This window comes from Eublepharis macularius, chromosome 18 (genome assembly GCF_028583425.1).
Source record: "Eublepharis macularius isolate TG4126 chromosome 18, MPM_Emac_v1.0, whole genome shotgun sequence".
In the NCBI taxonomy this organism is placed as follows: Eukaryota; Metazoa; Chordata; class Lepidosauria; order Squamata; family Eublepharidae; genus Eublepharis; species Eublepharis macularius.
In genome coordinates this window covers 30,921,719-30,940,299 of record NC_072807.1, presented here as the reverse complement: position 1 = coordinate 30,940,299, position 18,581 = coordinate 30,921,719, and the positions used below count along the sequence as shown (strand labels likewise).

At 49.1% G+C, this 18,581-nt stretch overlaps 1 protein-coding gene across 1 annotated transcript in view; it reads left to right on the top strand.

Annotated features, from left to right (window-relative positions):
- TRIP4 (thyroid hormone receptor interactor 4) overlaps positions 1-18,581 on the top strand; it is a 45,742-nt gene that overhangs the window by 22,260 nt on the left and 4,901 nt on the right. Inside the window, exon 12 of the mRNA XM_055002962.1 lies at positions 9,355-9,457. Within this exon, the coding sequence (XP_054858937.1) occupies positions 9,355-9,457 (103 nt within the window). The remainder of the gene's footprint in view (positions 1-9,354; positions 9,458-18,581) is intronic.

Genomic DNA, 18,581 nt, shown 5'->3' with positions numbered 1-18,581 from the left:
TGGGCATGGAGCAGGGGCCACTGGGGGTGTGGGGGGGGAGAGGTAGTTGTGAATTTCCTGCATTGTGCAGGGGGTTGGACTAGATGACCCTGGAGGTCCCTTCCAACTTTATGATTCCATGATTCTATGCTCAGTTCTTCAGTACTGAATGGCTCTGGAAACCACACATACAAGCAAGTTTGCACGTGTTCAAAACCTGATTTTTGTTGCCTTTGAAAAGGAACCTAGTAAACTATCTGTTGATGATGCCATTTGCATAGAAAGTCCTCCTAAATTGCATCTTTTGTCATTAGTTTATGAGCAAGAGGAGGTGCTGCTTGCAAGAAACAAAATCACTCCGTGTTGTCTACTCACACCAGCAGTGGTTCTCTGAGGCTTAATAATAATAATAATGACAACAACAACAACATTTGACTTATATACTGGCCTTCAGGACAACTTAATGCCCACTCAGAGCGGTTTACAAAGTATATTATCATCCCCTCGACAATAATCACCCTGTGAGGTGGGTGGGGCTGGGAGAGCTCCTAGAAGCTGTGATTGTCCCAAGGTCACCCAGCTGGCTTCAAGTGGAGGAGTGGGGAATCAAACCCGACTCTCCAGATTAGAGTCCTGCCGCTCTTAACCACTACACCAAACTGGCTTCAAATCAAGGTTCTTGGAGAGCTGCTGCCAACCTGGGTAGACAATACTTACCTTGATAGACCAAGCCTCTGACTCAGTATAAGGCAGCTTCTTGAATCCGTGAGTGTCTGGCAAATGGCTATTTTTTGTGTGTGAAAAATCTAATTGGAGCAGTATGGCTGTGCCTGTCACTACACTGTGTTTTTTTTTAAGCGACTGATGTGACTACTGGGCAAATCTGAACCGACTTTGATGAAAAGGAGGGCAGAGGGAGTGCTGCATGAAGTCTGCTTCCAATCTGCTGCTACTCAGAGGGAGTCTTGGTGCTTCTGGAGCCCTGGGCAAAAACCAGGATGGTGCCCTAGAATCTCTGTGGTCCCCTGCTGAGGCCAAACAAGGGGTGACCCTCGCCCCATATGAGGCAGCTGGGAACCATCACTGGAACCCAACTGCCCAAGGCTTGGATAGAGCAGGCACAGGCAGCTGCTGCTGAGATGACTGCCTGAGCCCTGCATGGGGAGATCACAAGTGGCTGGGGCAGCCAGCAGGTGGCCTCAGCCCTGAACCGGATGGATGTGAGTGGTAGCAGAGAGAACCTGCGCTTTTTCTTCTCCCCTTCCCAGTGGAGGCCAGGGCAATGAGCAGCAGGGGCCGGGGGCAGCTGACCCAGTTGTCCGTTGGCTAAGACCACCACTGGCTGCTATCATTTCACCCCAAGCTGCAGTATCTCATCTAGCATTGCAAGGTTTTAAAGGCCTCACTCCTTAAAAGCGGCCGCTTTATGTGGCTTCGGCCCCCGATGTGACAGCGGGCCAGTCCTTTCCGCTAAGTCTTGCTTTGTGCAGCCTTAGAGATAACGGTAGCCAGGCCAGGGACTTGTTTTGTCAAATCATTTGTCATGGGAGAGTATATGCAGGAGGAGACATGGCTCCTGCGCTCCAGGGCACACCTCCATCATTCCCGCTGCTGTCTGGGTCTTGCCTGCACCTGAGTTCCTGAACAGGCAGGCTGCCATGGGAGAGGAAATGGGCCCGAGTGCGAGATGAAAGGGAAACGGAATCGCCCGGCTGAGACGTTTTTGTGTCTCCCCTTCAAAGCATCCCAAACCACTTGCCAGCAGGTTCCGTTATCTGCAAGTGGCAGATAGAAGCTCTCAACAGCCTCGAGGGAAGATGCTGCCTTTGCACGCAGCAGCTCGGCAAGCCTGTGGTTTGTAACCTCAGCAGCGGAGGCAGCTGGAGCTCTTTCTCTCTGTCGCTCTTTCACCCTCGCTCTCTCTTTTTTCCCCTTTAGTAAAGCCATTTTCATTACCACATCCATAACTATTAGCAGCTGTGGTTTTACACTGTTCCTCCCTCGCATATTTCAGGTTAGGCTTTTAACAACCTTTCACATAAAAGGGTATGAGAATCACTTCTGGGCTTCCCCCCCCCTTCTTCTTTTTAATCTAACGCTCATTGAGTTGCATGCCAGTGAGTATCTTATTTATTCATCTGGCCATTTGTGTACTGCCTTTCTTTAAAATCAAGGTGGCTTACAAACTTTTTTAAAAAATCCATAATATATTAAAATCTGAACAATTCATATCTTAAACATTTGGATGAAATACATTGGCAGCCCAAAGAAAAAGATTTGCATGACACGGCATTGATTAAAAGCTAGTATAAAAAGGGACGTGTAGCACCCCCTGTGGAAATTCATAGGAAGAATTAAGGGTTGGATCCAGCCAGCTTTTTTACTCAAATCTTGCCCAGTTCCCATTTTTTTTTCTAAAGCGATCCCCACCCTCCCACATGACCTTTGTGCATGCAGGTTCCATGATCCCCAGAACAATCTTTTGGGGTTGTTAAAGGGGACCTTTCCTTCTTTCCCCCCCAGTGGAAACCTGGCTGGATCCAACCTTCTACCCTCTTCTGATAAGGAATTTCAGCAAGCAGGAGCCAATGTCGCTTCTGTCTTTTGATTGCATTTCTGCAGTAAAAGGATGGCTCTTATTATCTTGCGCTTGCTCGTTGGATCAGCATCAGTAGCGTTTGTTGTCCCCCTTGTCAGATGTGGGCTAGGATCCTGCCACACCAGCAACCAAATCCCTGTGTCCAGGAACGGTGGGAGCGGTTTGCACATTCCCGGGTGGCACATTTTGCTGATTCCAGGCTTCAGAGCGCGTGAGATCTAGTAGAAACCCCAGAGCCGCGGGCACCACATCTCCGCAATAGTGCCACAGAGCACCAGCATAAGCCTTGGAGAATCTGGTTTCTGAGTGGATTTCTGGAAGGGCTGCGATTCTCTTTCATGGTACTCGGTGCTTGATAATTGCAGGAGGTGACTTGAGGCAGAGCTGGAACTGATCCTCTCTTACAATGTTGCTAGTCAGCTGTTTAATCATCCCCAGAGAGGGGAGTCTTTAATTGCACAAAAAGAGAGGAAACATGCAGATACGGTTTTTTGCCCAGATAGGGACCATTAAACGTAACAGCGCGCACACATACCTCTTCAGAGTTTCATGCAAGCATGATCTCATTAATCCATCCACGACTCTGTAAAGTAGGTCAGGGTTTATCATATATCTAATAGTGATTGGTGACCCACCCCGCTCCTGTATGGATCAAAAAATCTGCAAGGATTTACAGAAAAACACGAATATGTTAATAACGGGTCCTCACAGGGCCCCTCCTGTATCCCATATTACAGATGAGACCTATCTAAAAACCTGATGAATTTGAACCAAGGATGCAGGGGGTTGGGCTAGATGACCCTGGGGGGGTCTACCTCCAACCCTATGATTCTATGTCCCACCTCCTAAGTTGCATGAGTGATGGGCATGTGCAAACTTATGGTGATGGTTGGATGGAAGAGGTTGAAGCTTAACCAAATGGCTGCAAAATCTGTGGCTGTGCCAAATCTGCTGCAGGCCCAGCCTTGGTCAGCTGGTGAGGCCCTGTGGCCACAGGAAGAGGCACCACTGTGATCGTTGGTCCTGCTGCACACTCCCCCCCCCATCCCTGTGGTGACTTTCGACTCCTTTGGAAGACCTGGGCCTGCCCTTCCTTCCTGCTCTCTTCTGGCATCTATGCCATTCCTACAGGCAGCAAGTGGCCGCAGTATCCATGCCATGTGGGCCTCCATGGCACTGTCAGTACAATGTGATGGGTAAAGCGTCATACTAGAGCTGGGGTGGGGTCACCTCTCTGCAGCCTTACTGGGTGATCTTGGGCCATTGCTCTTCCTTAGACTGACCTGCCCCACAGGGTTGCTGTGAGAATAAAATAGGAGAAGGCAGAACTACAGACACCGCTCTGAGCTCTTTGATGGAAAGGTCAAATGGCAATAAGATAGGTGGAGGCTGTGGCTCCTGTGCCAGGTAGTCAGTTGAAAGGCAGGAAACTCTTGCAGGCTGCTGTCCTCCTAACAGCAGAGACAAACAGTGATTGCTTCTCACAGCAGCAGCCAGAGGGGGAGACTGAGCGAGCGAGCGGGAGCCACTGCTACCGGTGGCTGCTCATTTGCTGTGAAGTGATGAGAAGTAACAGCATGTAGGAGCGGCTGACCTTGTTTGCTCGCTTACCTTCTCTTCCAGCGGACAAAATCTGGAACTGGCTTTGGCTGGGTCAGCTGTAATCAGACTTGCCTTTAGATTTGCCCGGCCCAGTCCAGGTGGGGAATGTGCTGCTTTGTGGTCCAGGCAGGTAGCACAACAGATGCTGCCGTGCCCACCGTCCAGGTGGCACGATGGCACAGAAACCTTTTTCCACATGGAGCTTGTTTCTCAGGACGTAGGGGAAGTCCTGCCTTTGTGAGGTGTTGCAAGAAAGAAAACCGTGCCCTGCGAAAAGCTCCCGTCACTGATGACTGCTGCTTCAAATTGACAGCAAAATGGGTGAGGTCACCCCAAAGTTCCCCCCTTCACCTGAGAGGCCTGGTTCTGTTTCTTCTTGAGGGTCTTGCTGCTGGCAAGGAAGCGTTGCCGCCCCTGGCACTTGACCTACTTGCTGAAAAGCTGATGCGTTTAATGTTCTGTTTGGCTAAAGAGCTATTTTCTCACTGGAATACAGCGAGCAATTTCCTGCAGGGAAAAAAAGAGTAGAAAAATACCTCCTTAGTAATTAATTACCTGCAATCTTAGCCTGACAGCTGTGAAGCTTTATGAGGCTTGACGGAAGGGTGCCACTGCATGGCAAAGAAGGGGAGGTTGCAGAACAGGTCAAGTGACTTAGGACAGCACCTGCCTCTTTGTTGAGGACATGGGGGGGGGGGCTGGTTTGCTGCTCCTCCATCTCCTGTTTGTTACTGAACCAGAAGCTTTGAGCCAGCTTGTGCACAAAGAGAAGGTGGGATGCATCAGACCAAGGCTACAATTCATTCCCCCCAAAAGAGTATCCCAGCCGATAGGTAGCTCTTGCCAGGGCTTTTTTTCTGGGAAAAGAGGTAGGGGAACTCAGTAGGTTGCCCCCGGAGAAAATGGTCACATGGCTGGTGGCCCCACTCCCTGATCTCTAGACAGAGGGGAGTTTAGATTGCCCTCCGCACCACTGAGCGGTGCGGAGGGCACTCTAAACTCCCCTCTGTCTAGAGATCAGGGAGTGGGGCCACCAGCCATGTGACCATTTTCAAGAGGTTCCAGAACTCTGTTCCACCGCGTTCCTGCTGAAAAAAAGCCCTGGCTCTTGCCTTGATTTTTGTCTGCAGGGGAGCTAGTTCATCTACTCACAATCATTCAAGGGAGGCGCACCCCGGGAACAGCATCCAACATTTGCACTGATGCGTGATGGTACAACCTCTGATTCTTTTACTTGGCTCTTCCCACTTAATTAACCCTCTTCGTGTATGGCTAATATCAGTGGGAAATCCAGGGGGCATCCGAAAGGAAAAAGCTAATGAGCAGTTCCTCAGGAGCTACAGGGCCATCTAGAAATGCCAGGTAGCAAAGCAGCTCTTTACAGGCCCCAGCCAGTGCCCTTCTCATGTTGATCCAGTCAGGTGTGGAGCTTGCTAGCTAGGAGCCTGCATCTGTCCACCCTAAGGAGGCTCCTTGACTTTGCAAAGCAGAATAGGCAAGATTGATCATGCCTTCCTGTGACGAAGCAGTCTTCTCAGGGAGGGGAAGAAAATGGAACAGTGTGGTTGCGTTGGAATGGAGAGCTTGCTACACATCAGACAAGTCCATATAGAGGAGGGTAGATTTCATTTGAACGTTGGGACCTTCTTAATGGAAAGAACAGGGGTGCCCTACTGTGGGGAGGTGGGGTAGACTCTCCCATGCTGGAGGTTTTCGAGCAGAGATAGGATGGCTGTGTGTCGAAAATGCTTTTGCTTTCGGTTCCCTGCTCCAAGCAGCAGGTTGGACCCTTCCACGTTTGTGATTTGGTGTCTTCTAGGCTGAAAGAAAGAGAATACCTGCCCTCCCCCATGTTATTGCCTTCGGAGGGAATTGTTCCCCACGATAGTAGCTCGGCATCCATTCCAGTACATGGCAGAGTTTCCCAAGGGCTGATGTCTGCTAATTCAGCCGGTAATGGGCCTGCAAAAACGTATACGCCAGCAAATTTAACAGCAGTCGTTCCAGGGAAGGTAGAAGAAGGATGGCTTGGTGCCAGCTGGAAACTCTCCCGTGCCAGGGGGAATCTCCTGCTAGGGCTCCAGTTGCACAAAGAGAGCAGGCAAGCCGAGGGGCTCAGTTCGTAGGCTGGTTTCCTAATGTGCTGTGAGCCAAGCGTATGTAGGGATGTTATACACGCACCTCCAGTTTGCCAAACACGTTGCCCGAGTGCAGGCGCTGGGTTTATGTAGGGACACCGGCTCAGAGCACCCTTGTACCACCCAGCAGGAATCCCAGCTTTCAGCCTTTGCCAAAGAGCCTGTTTTTAATCCCCGATAGGGGATCTCCTTGGTAATAATTGGTGAAAGCCAGTGGGCAGTGTTTACTCTGGTGTCTAGGTAACCTCGGGTCAAATCCGTGAGCTCAGCTCATAACTATGGGTGAGTCATGTTTCACACACTAGTTTGCCCACTAGAGAAAGATAAGGCTCTACTTTCCCGAGTTACTGTCAGAGCAGGTAAGCAAAGTATTAAAAGAGTTGGGAGACAGACACCTAGGTGGGGGCTTTGCCTTCTCACTGTGTGAACCCACCTGCCTGGTAAAAATCTGCCCTGCTTAAGTCCCACCACAGTCTCTTAAAATAGTACGAGAGTGTGTGCCTGGGTCTTTTCAGTAATGGTCCCAGTTTCTCTCTCTCTCTCTCTCTGCCTACAGCAGTCTCGTTTGTTTAAGAGATCCTTTGGAAAGGCTGCTTTTGTACAATCATAATGGTATGACTGGTCTGTACATGAATTTCCCTCCCGCTCCCTGCATTTCTTGCAGCATTGAATTAGGATCAGTTTGTACACTTGTATTCCATAGTAACGTAGGACTTTATTGAGTTCTGTTGGGGCTGAATTTTATGTCAGTGTGGACAGTTTCCATGTCTTAAGTCATCTTGAGCACTTTTACAGATGGGCGGGATATGTAACATAGTAAATGTTCACTCTGGCTGCTTATAAAACTCAACATTGAAAGGGTCCAGAACAGATATGGTTCCCCGCTTTCTCAGCACTTAACTTAGACAGACTTATCATTGCTGGCAAATAAGAACATAAATGTTGGAATAACTTGACTATGAATTATCTGCTTTGGATATGTAATTCACCAGGAGAATCTCTTTGTGCACAGATAAAAGTTAAACTGCTAGCTAAGAAGTGCCTTAGAAATGGCTATAATGGCTTTGAATTTTGTATAGTCCCCTGTGTTAGGCACAGACACAAACAGAACTCAGTAAGGCTGTGCATCTTTCCTGCCAACGCTCAAATATGGCAGGAGGTGGAAAATGTAGATGTATTTCCCCACTAAACTGTAAAACCCACGATCCGACTCATCCTCTTGTCTTTTAAAAGTCTCTTTCTGCTTTGATGATGTGTTGTTTGTGGTCACTGGGAGGCGGCTGCGGCCATTGCTAGATCTGCTGGTTCTGCAAGGTAAAAATGGTAGAATCCTGTCCTGTGTGCTTCCCTCGAAGTGGGCAGAATGCCCCCCCCCCACACACTAGCAACCTGCCTGGTGTTCAGCCCAGCTGCAGCCAAAGTCCATTGCTCCCCAGCTCATCTCAGTCTGGCATTGCTGTGGTCGAAAGCAAGCATGCCAGCCAAGCCTTTAAGCTTTGCAAAGAATGAAGGGACAAAGGGAAGCATTCTTGAGCATTCTTTTCAGGGTTGGGTTTGTTTTTTTTCCTTTTGTTTGTTTTGCAGATTGGGGCATCTGCCTGCATTTGGAGGCGGAGTTGAGGCTAGGCTGTGTCTCAGAAAATGAGAAAGAGAGAGGATTTGCGCAGATTTAGGGCTTTCACACAGCCGTTTTGGCATGTGGCACCAGGTGGGAAAGCCTTGCTTGTATCAGCTCTGGCTGCTTTGGCTCTTGGTGCACCCTCTTTCCAGCGCTGCTTTCCAAATGTTTCCTGCAGCATGCAGGGCAGCAGATGTGCGCAAATGGCTCGACGTGGGCTGAAGCAGCTGGGTGCCAACAGGCAAGGCTTTCCCTGGGGCCACCAGGTGCTGAGATGACTGTGTGAACAGGTCCCTGGGGTGTGGGTTATGAGTGGTGCGCAAACATACATAGAGATAAAACGTAAGGAAGACCTTTAACGAAGGTTTTGTTTATTTTGTTTTTATAACAAATATCAGTCTGTATTAGCTGTGTTTTGAGTACGCAAAATGTTTTGCATATGTGATTTCATCAGTCCTGACAGTAACCCTGTAAAGACCACGTCGTTATCCCTGTACTGCATGGAAAGAGGGCCGGGGAGGCTCAGAGATACGGGGTTACCCAAGTCTCACCTGGCACTTCCATGGTGGAGGTGAAGTTTGATTCATTCTCCTAAGCATCCGCTTCTCGATGATCTTTTGCCATTCTCTGGAAGAAAAGATTAGAGCCCTGGAGAGCCGCTACCAGTATGAGTGGACAAGACTGACCCTGATGGCCAGTGGTTTGATTCATATAAGGCATTTTCATGTGTTCATGATCCTTTAATAACATCTTTCTTGTTAGCCCCTTTGCTTCCTTTTGTTAGCAAGCAGCAATGTCCTTTTTTCTCCCTCTTTGCTGCCCAAATTTCCAACATGTTTTGAGTAAAATGTTCTGCCGGGGAGGAGCCTCCGGAAATCGGCCCAGGCTTTTAAGAACAACAGCCCACTTGCTGTCCAGTCTTACCTGACTTCCACACTGATAATCAGTCTACATTTGTTGAATATACACAAAGCTGCTTTATGCTGTTCTGTCAAGCTCAGTGTTGCCTAATCGGACTGGCAGAGGGTCTCCAGGGTATAAGATGTTGGCCGTTCACGTCATCAGCTCCCTTTTATCCAGAGATGCCGCGGATTGAACCTGGGACCTTCTGCATGCAAAGCAGATGCTGTGCCAATGAGCCATGGCCCCTCCCCTTAGAGGCAGCCACTTGGATTTGGCCATGTTTGGTGCAGCTCCATTTCTACCTGGGCCACCTCTGAATCGGTCTCCGAAGCCCTTGGAACACACCTTCCTTTGGCCGCAATTAAACTTTTTCACTGCTCTTTGCTGCTTCACGCATGTTTTTAATTTTAGATGTGCGTAGTTTTTTAACACATTATTGGTTCCCTTTATTTCAACGCAGTGTTGATGTTACTGAATGATGCCTTTCATGTGTTTTTGTTGTTTTCCTCCCTTAGTATCCACATCTGAGCCAGGAGTCGGCTTCCCCGTTTGTCTTTATCTGTTCTAATCCTCAGGAGATGGTAGTCAAGTTTCCCATCAAAGGCAAACACAAAATCTGTAAGTCTTGGTTCTCTGCTGATCCTTCTCTGTGGGCACTTGGCGAGCTCTGACTCTGGCTTTGTGACCTTAAAATCCTGCACTGCCGTTCTGAATGGCCTTTCCGTACTAAAGCAAATGCATCTCCGATCTTTACTCCCTTTCCTTTTTCCTCAAAGGCATTAATAAGCAAGTTCCCCCAATTTAAAAAAATGGATAGGGGAAGGAAATGATTAACTTCCTTGATGGAGGGAGGAGGTGAGGGAAACTGTATTGAGAGATGTTCCTCCTTTGCAGAAAGAGTCTAGCACTGTTCAGTTTAGAAAAGAGATAACGGGTTAGGGATATGATAGAAGTTTATAAAATTAGATATACTAAAACATGGGGTGCCCAGTGGATAGGGAGTAGATTCAGAATGGACAAAAGGAAATGCTTCTTGATTGAAATAAAAGATGAATAATAACATTCACATAATAACAATCGATTTATATACGGCCGTGCAGGACAACTTACCACGCACTCAGAGCAGTTTGCAAAGTATATTATTATTATCCCCACAACAATCACCCTGTGAGGTGGGTGGGGCTGAGAGAGCTCAGAGAGAGCTGTGACTGGGCCAAGGTCACCCAGCTGGTTTCAAGTGGAGGAGTGGGGAATCAAACCCGATTCTCCAGATTAGGGTCTCACCAGAGGCATAAACAACTTGAAAAGGGGATTAGACAGATTCATGGAGGAGGTATCCCTCAGTGGCTACTAGCCATGGTGGCTGAAAGGAACCTCCACTTTCAGACAGGTGCGGCGCCAGGGTTTCTGGCACTTGCGGCGGCCCCTCTGTGCGTGCGCACAGAGCACGCACACACGCGCCCCACACTGCGTGATGACGTCACTGCGTGTGACATCATCATGCAGCAAGCTGGCCCCATTGGCTGGCGGGCAGCTGGGATGACGCGCAGAGGCTGCCCGCGCTCCCAGTCGGGCACAGCGGGTGGCTGGGGAGGTTCCACACCCTGCCCCGAACGCCTGCTGCGCCTGGCCCACGGCTGCTGTGCCTGGCTGGGGGCGTGTTGGCGGCGGGGGCGGGGCGGGAGGGAGGGCTGGCAGGCTGCAGCAGCCCCCGCCCCCAGCGCCCCCTCCGGCCTCCCAACGCTCGAGGTGGGGGCCGGACCTGCCTCAATGGGTGCGCCGGCCCTGCTTTCAGAGGCAGTAAACCTCTGAATACCAGAGCCAGGAGGCAACATCAGGGGAAGGCCTCGGCCTCCATACCCTGTTGGCCCTCCATGGTAACTGATTGGCCACCATTTGAGACAGGATGCTAGACAAGTTGTACTGTTCATCTGATCTAGCAAAGTTGTTTTCATGTTCAGTTTCAGATCTTTCCTAATTATTCAAAAAGGCTTTTTGCTCAGATAGGAGGCCTTTATTGTACAGAGGGGGTCTCCGATGCTTTGCTAATGAGTTAGGGACCATAGACTTCACCACTATGTTGATTTATGTACTACTCATTTACTTTAAATATGTGCTTCTCTGTGTTCTTTAAATATGTGCTCCTTTGAGCTACCTGTGCTTCATGTTGTCAGCCCTAGAGAGGCAGCATGGTGTAGTGGTTAAGAGTATGGGACTCTAATCTGGAGAACCAGGTTTGATTCCTCCGTTCCTCCACTTGAAGCCAGCTGGGTGACCTTGGGTCAGTCGCAGCTCTCTCAGAGCTCTCTCAGCCCCACCCACCTCACAGGGTGATTGCTGTTGTGGGGATAATAATGACATACTTTGTAAACTGATCTGAGTGGGTGTTAAGTTGTCCTGAAGGGCAGTATATAAATTGAATGCTGTTGTTGTTGTTGTTGTTAGAATTGCTTATATTCTGTTTCAGCATTTCTTCAATTCTGTATTGGCTGTGTCTTTGTAAACTTGTTTTTATTTACCCAATGGCATTGTTTATGGAAATGTCCTTGATATTGACTGTACTAATCTCACACTGTGTAATCTGCCTCGAGTCTCAGTGAGAAAGGCGGACTATAAATGACATAAATAAATAAAATAAAAGTATCCTGCTAGGTAGGGGTGGATTGGCCACCGGGAAAATACCCAGCAGCGTGCTGCTCTGGAGAGCAGTTGCTGGTGGCTTAAAAGGTCTGTTCTTCTTTGCCGTGGCTTGCCCCTGGCTGGCAACCCGGCAGGAGGGGGACGGGGCAGCCCACACCCGCACCACGGTCTTCATGAAGAGGCAGCAGTGGAAAATCTTGACCAGCTGCAGATTTCCACTGCCTGCACACTTATGGAACAGACATGCAGCCAGTCCATTGTATGCAACAGAGTGCCTGTGTGCCTTTCATGGGCTTTCCTGCATCCAGAAATGAAATTTGTAGAATGCTGTTGCCTTGGGTGAACTCTGTTCGAACAACCTGTTCCAATAATAAGCTTTGGAAGGCATTTAGCTAATCTGTAAACAAGCACAGCCTATTATGTTACTTGACTTTAGGAGCTGGGATGGGCATTGTGCCTTGGTCCATTATCTTATGCCACAGCATAAGGCGTCGAAGGCGTGGACACTTGCAGCTGCCTTCTACTGAGTCTGTCAAGGTCGGCATTGCCTGGCAGGCGGCTCTCCAGAGTCTCAGGCAGAAGTCCTTCACATCACCTACTACCTGATCCTATCGTCTGGAGATGCCAGAATTGAACCTGGGAACTTCTGTCTGCTAAGCAGATGCTCTGCCACTGAGCTGGGATCTCGGTTAGACATCTTTCCACATCGCTTGAGCCTTTTTCACTGGAGATTCCAGGGACTGAACCTGTGACCTTCTGCCTGCAAAGCAGAGGTTCTTCCTCCCGAGTTGCAGCTCCTCCCTGTGTGACTGGTTAGAACTGGACGTGTGTAACTGATTAGAACCGTCAAGCAGCTGCAGGCTACCCAGCCCTTAACGGCAACACCTGGCAAACAGGCTTACTTCAGCATATTTACCAGGGAGGGAAACCGTCTCTGTTGGCGGAATCTGCCTTGCCGTGAAAACCACTTCCCCGGGTACCCATGATCCAAATGTCATCCTTTTCAGACTGTAATTGATTGCATGTCTGCCACCCGCTGCTTCCCAAATATCTCTCCAGCTCCGGCGGCATTAGCTGCTTAAAGTCTTGGCTTGGTGCATTTATCAAATCAGCTTCTCTTCTGAAGTCTCGCAGAGCAAACAAGAAGTGGCCGGGCTTGTTTGTGTGTGTGTGCCTTCCCTGTGGCAGAACGTGCCTTTCTGCTGCCAGAACGAACCCTTCCCAAGTATGTCACAGTGTGTCCTTTTCCCAAAGAGACAGTTTCCTGCTTGAAGAAAGGTTTGGCTTTAGCAGGCTGGAAGGAGATTGCCTCGTGCCAGGGGCTTGCCTTCCTGCCCTTCTCTCGCCACTCTCCCTTGGCTGGCTTCGGCCGGAGCAAGCAGTAGGGAGAGTAGCAAACCCAGTGTGTTTACTTGTAGGGAAAGAAGGGTTGGCAGCAGTCGGTCATTCCGAGTTGTGAAGAAATAGCAACAAGAAGCCTGTAGCCTTTGATCACAGCAACATACTGCATATTGGAATAAGGGGGAGTGGATCAGCTTCAGCCGAATAGCATCTCGGAGTCCATAGATCACATACGACACACAAGAAGCCGCCTTACTCTGAATCAGACTTTTGGTCTATCAGGCTCAGTCCTGTCTGCTCTGACTGGCAGCAGCTCTCCAGGGTCTCAGGTCGAGATCTTTCTCATCACCTGCTCCCTGTTCCCTTTTGACTGGAGATGCCTGGTATTGAACCCTGGGACCTTCTGCATGCCAAGCAGATGCTCTGCCACTGAGCCATGGCCCCGCCCCAAGGCACCGAATCAGGTCACTTTGCAGCCAGTGGCGTTGGGCCCATCCGTCAGCTCTGAGCCTCTTTGGAAAAAAGTTAGACTTGCCCAAGAGCTTCAATAGACTCAGGTGCCGCTCTCATTAATCTGAGCAGGCTATGCAAAGAGCTACAGCCTTCCTTTCCCCCTCACCTAAACGCAAACACACTGGCTCCTTTCCCCCCCCCTTTTTTTTTTTTGTAATCTCGAAAATGCTGGAAGCCCACTTACATGGCGTCTCAGGCTGTGCTGCTTTTTGGCTTGTAAAATGTAGGTTTATCCCTCTCCGAACGTGTACAACGCCTGGGATTACCGTGGAGTGAAGCAGCCGCTCCGGCCTGGGGCAGAATGCATGACAAATGTGATGTCATGTATCTGAGCGTAAGGAGCAGCATTCATGGATTCATGGCGGGGAGTGGGGGAAGGCGAGGATGGGATAGAGAGCCAGGTGCAGGGAGAAACTCACCTTCCTACGTGAACAGCGGTTAAAATGGTCTGGGGGAGGAAGAGGGTCTAGAACTCTGGGTGCCTTGGTCGCTGTAGAAGGGATGGCAGATAGGAAGGAAGGGTGTAACTCGTCAAATCTGTGCATGTCACAAATGTGTTGCTTATTTGGAGACAGTTGCTTATGATGTCGTGCTGATTCCCAACCAACAAGGCTCTCGGGCAGCTGTCCCTCTGCCAGGAACGAAACGCCATTCGATGGTTAATGTCATGGATATTCCTACCCTCCCCACCCCAGTAAAATCTAGCAGTTCGTTCTGCTCTTGTGACTCGGGCAATGAAATGTCGTATATATTTCGGGCACTCAGCAGGGATGTGGAATTGGGTTGATTTTAAGGGAAGGAGGAGAAAAACCTAGAAAAAAAATGATGAGGGTTGAGTATGTTCAGTGTGCCCCAGGAAGCACAGGGTGTTGGGTGCATTTGGGGCAGGGAAGCAGGCCTAATGCCATCCCTGGGACAGGGGATGGCATTAGGAGTGAATTCTGCATTCCCCAATCTCTATGCCCCCACATCCCCTCCTGGTTGGTGCCTCGTGGGTTGAAAGGCCAAAAGATCCATTTCCTGACCACGTCGTGCCAAACCTCAGCAGTCAAGCAAGGACACTTGCTTGCTTGTGAGTAGTCTAGGTATGAAGTGGTTGGCTGAACTTGACATGGATGGTTTTGCACCTTTTGCTGAGAACATGCAGGCAGAAGCTGCAGATTGAAAAATCCTGGGTGCCATAGCTCTTTCAATGGTGTAGTAACTGTCACAGGAAAAAATATCAGGATATTTCTCCACCTTTTCCTTTGATGTTCCGGTGTCTGGGGACTGTCCACCATTTCCCTTTTCCCGCAGCCTCAGACAGGCCATGCAGGTCCCTTCTTCTGAGCTATTTATGGGGTGGTTCACCTGCCCCCAAGTGTTTAAATGAGACACTTTACATCCATAATATTGCAATTTTTTGACATATGTTTTGGATGGGCTGCCGTGCAAGACAGAACCTGTTTGGATTTCTACACAAATATACCACAGGAATGTCCTTTTCTTCGCATACCTCGTCAAGATTTGCACCATTCACATTTGTGTACATTCTTGGTGCAGACTTTGTTTTCAGTCTCGGGGCAAGAGATTTGGGGATCATTTTAACATCACATTTTGGCACATTATCACTTCATGGTTTTGGTCTGCACACACGATGAACTGTAACTCTGTTTGACGGAGAGGCAGTTGAAATCAGGGGTTATTTACAATACACTATCCAAGCAAGAGGAGATACTGAATAGAGATCTCGTCCCCAGAAAGCAATTCCTACAAACTCCATTCAGAAACTGGTTTTTGAGATTGAAAAAGCTGGCAATTTATTTCCAAATCCAACTGTTCCCCCCCCCCCCCCAGAATTAAATGGGCACAGTCAGACTTGTCTTTCTGTTAAACCTATTTTAATAAGGACAGACTTTTACCTTTTTATTTAGGTATTGACAGGGCTTTTGTTCTTGGAAAAGAGTTGGTGGAACTCAGTGGGTTGCCAGCACAGGGGGCAACTCTTGGCAGGTGGTGGTGCCCCTGGTACTACATGTGCGCTTGCAAAGTGTGTGCATGCTCCCAGGACCAATGATGTCACTGTGGGTCAGCTGGAACAAGGGGGGCGTTTTGAAAAGTTTAAACCACCCTTGGCAAAAATGGTCACATGGCTGGTGGCCCCGCCCCCTGATCTCCAGACAGAGGGGAGTTTAAATTGCCTTCCGCACCCAGCTGGGCACGGAGGGCAATCTAAATTCCCCTCTGTCTGGAGATCTGGGGCGGGGCCACCAGCCATATGACCATTTTCAAGAGGTTCCGGAACTCCGTTCCACCGCGTTCCAGCTGAAAAAAAGCCCTGGGTATTGAGATCTCTGCTGCATCTCATGCATTGGCATATGTGTTGGATCGCCTGAATCATCATAATGAAATAAGTGGGGAGGGGAGTCCCTCTGTCTCCTTGGTGGCATGAAGTCAGAGTCCTGCTAACAGAATGCACAGGGCAGAGAGAGTGAACAGAGAGAACTTTTTTTCCCCTTTCCCAAAATATTAAAACTTGGGGGTATCCATTGAAGCTGCTGGGCAGGAGATTCTGGCTGCACAAAAAGGAAATACTTCTTTACTCAGTGAGTGATTAAAATGTGGAATTTACTACCAGAGGATGTATTGATGGCCACAGGCATAGATGGCTTTAAAAGGGGATTAGACGGATTCATGGAAGTTGGCTCTATCAGTGGCTGCTAGCCATGGTGGCTAAAGGGGAACCTCCCTGTTCAGAAATGACAAACCTCTGAAATCCCAGTGGCAGGAGGCAAAATTAGGGGAAAGCCTCAGCCCCCAAGGGTCCAAGAATAACTGGTTGGCCCCACTGTATAAGACAGGATGCAGAACTAGATGGACAGCTGGTATGATCCAGCAGGGCTCTTCTTACATTCTCAAGGTCTCAGGGAAGATTATATAAATATTTACAAGTTTACTTAAAAAAAAATAAAGTGAATTCTTGTCCCCAAAAGGACTTGCAGGTAAACTTACTTTGTATACACAGAAGGATGTGTCGTAACTGAGTGAAAGCCTGAACTCAGTGGTAGAGCAGATGCTTTGCAATCAAAAGACTGCAGGTTCAGTCCCTGGAATTTCCCCTTTAAGGGTCTCCAGTAGCTGGTGGGGGAAGATCTCTCTGCCCAAGACCCTGGACAGTATCTCCCCATCAGAGTAGACAGTACTAGGCTAGAGGAACCAATTGTGTGACGCTGCATGAGGCAGCTTCATATGCTCATGTGATAATTGTGTGAACGGTCCAGTAAAAGAGGAGAGGACCAACGCTAACCATCTGTATTTAGGGCATCATATCTACTGCACTCGATGCAAGCACTATCCATGTCCTCCCACCCAATCTTTAGTTGGGTTGACATCGTGGTTAGAGTGTAGGACTGGGATGGCTGAGTTCGAATCCTTTACTCAACCGTGGAAACTTGTCAGGTGACCTTGGACTAGAGGTGGGCACGAACTGAAAAAATGGCAGTTCGTTAGGTTTGTGGTTTGTTGCAGTTCACAAACCACAAAGTTTCATGAACTTGCCCCAGTTTGCAAACTGATTCGTTCAGTTCGTGAAAACGTCACTTCCGTGTCAGCAGAAGGTTTGCAGAGGACTCATCCCCCCTGTTGCCTAGGAAATTGATTGGTGCCAAGCTGTCTGCAGTGACGAACCGAAATATGAACCGGCCTGGTTCCTGACAAACTTTGGTTCGTAATTTGGTTTGTGCCCATCTCTACCTTGGACCCATCACAAGCTCTCAGCCTAACACGCTTACAAAAAGTTGTAAGGATTGAGGGGAGGGGGAATTATATGAAAAGCAGCTTTCTCCAATCAGGAAGAAAAGTGAATATATTTTAAACATATGTTCTGCGTTATCTAAGCTGATTTGCGGACCCTTGCTGCTAAGAAGCTGCCAAACCATCCAGTGTTTGCTTGAAATTAAACTTAAACCTTCGAAGAAGGGGGCATTCAAGTGCCTTGAGAATCTAAAGATGTGTTTAGAAGGCTTACTTACCCGTGCTGAAGTTGCTATCTTTCCCTGTACAGATGTGCAGGTGGCTTTTGGCTCTGTTAGGCATGCGTGTCTGATTGCCTGAATAATAATAATTAAAGAAGCGGGGACGATGGTCCATCCATCTGTCTCTTCAGTGGCATGAGCTCAGAATCGGGTTACCAGTACTGATGAAGCTGAGCGAGTGTATCCACGTAGAGTAGATGTATTCAGTCATACTGCCATGAGAGGAGGAAGGGGGAGCAACCCATATATGGCAGGTGTGTATCCGAGAGGGAATTGTGACCTGAGAAATAATGAGGACTCATTGGCTTTGCTGCTCTGCGCTGTCCCGAGTGCCCTGTTGCCACCATTATAGATCGACTCACACGCTGTGCCCCGTGCTCAGTTGCACAGAGCTGTGGATGAGGCGAGCGATCAGTTTTGCCGGCTTGGCTGGTGCCGTAGCTGTTGCACAGGTCTCCGAGGGGGCAAGGGTGTTGCTAATGAGTTACCAGTGGTTATGGATGAACGTGTCTTGAGTCAAGCCAGCGTGCCCTGACGGAGCAGAGATCAATGTGAGCCAGAGTTGTCCTGATAAATGCTTCTGTCTCCAGCGGGTGGACATTGGGGGGGGGGCGGCCAAGGGCAGCTGTTGCTTCCTGCTGATTGAAAGAGTACAAATCCCAGCCGAAAGGGGTGGCAGCAAACGTGACTGGGCTGTGAAAGCAAAGGAGACGGGGCTGTGTGTAAAGGGCAGGGATTTTTTAGATCTCTTCACCACACACGCATGCACACACACCTTTCCAGTAGAATGAATGGCTCAGTGGTTGCTTTAAGCCTGCCGGCAGGGAGGAAGAGAAACTGGGTTGCTCATGGCACGTGCGTTTGGAAGCGATTCCAACCTGGCCAACCCTAGTGAATTGATGTAATGTGGAAAGCTGCAGTGAGTGTCTGGGGCCATCCCGCTAAGTGCCAAGGAGAGGCTGTTCCAGCCAGAAGCACTGTGGCTATCGATCGAGGACGAGAGGGACTGAAGTACGTCTCTTGAGTCAATGGCCCTGGCTGACGATTCCCAGCATCCCATTATGTGTCTCCGTGGCCTTGCTGGACTCATCATTAGCTTGCATCGGTTGTTGATCTGTCCCTTTTCTTTGTGCCCCCTTATTCCCTCTCTGGTGGCCAGAGGAACATTGTGAAATAGAGCAATCATGAAGGCAGCGGGGGCGGGGGGGGAGGTTAAAGCTAACACTGCTTTTTCC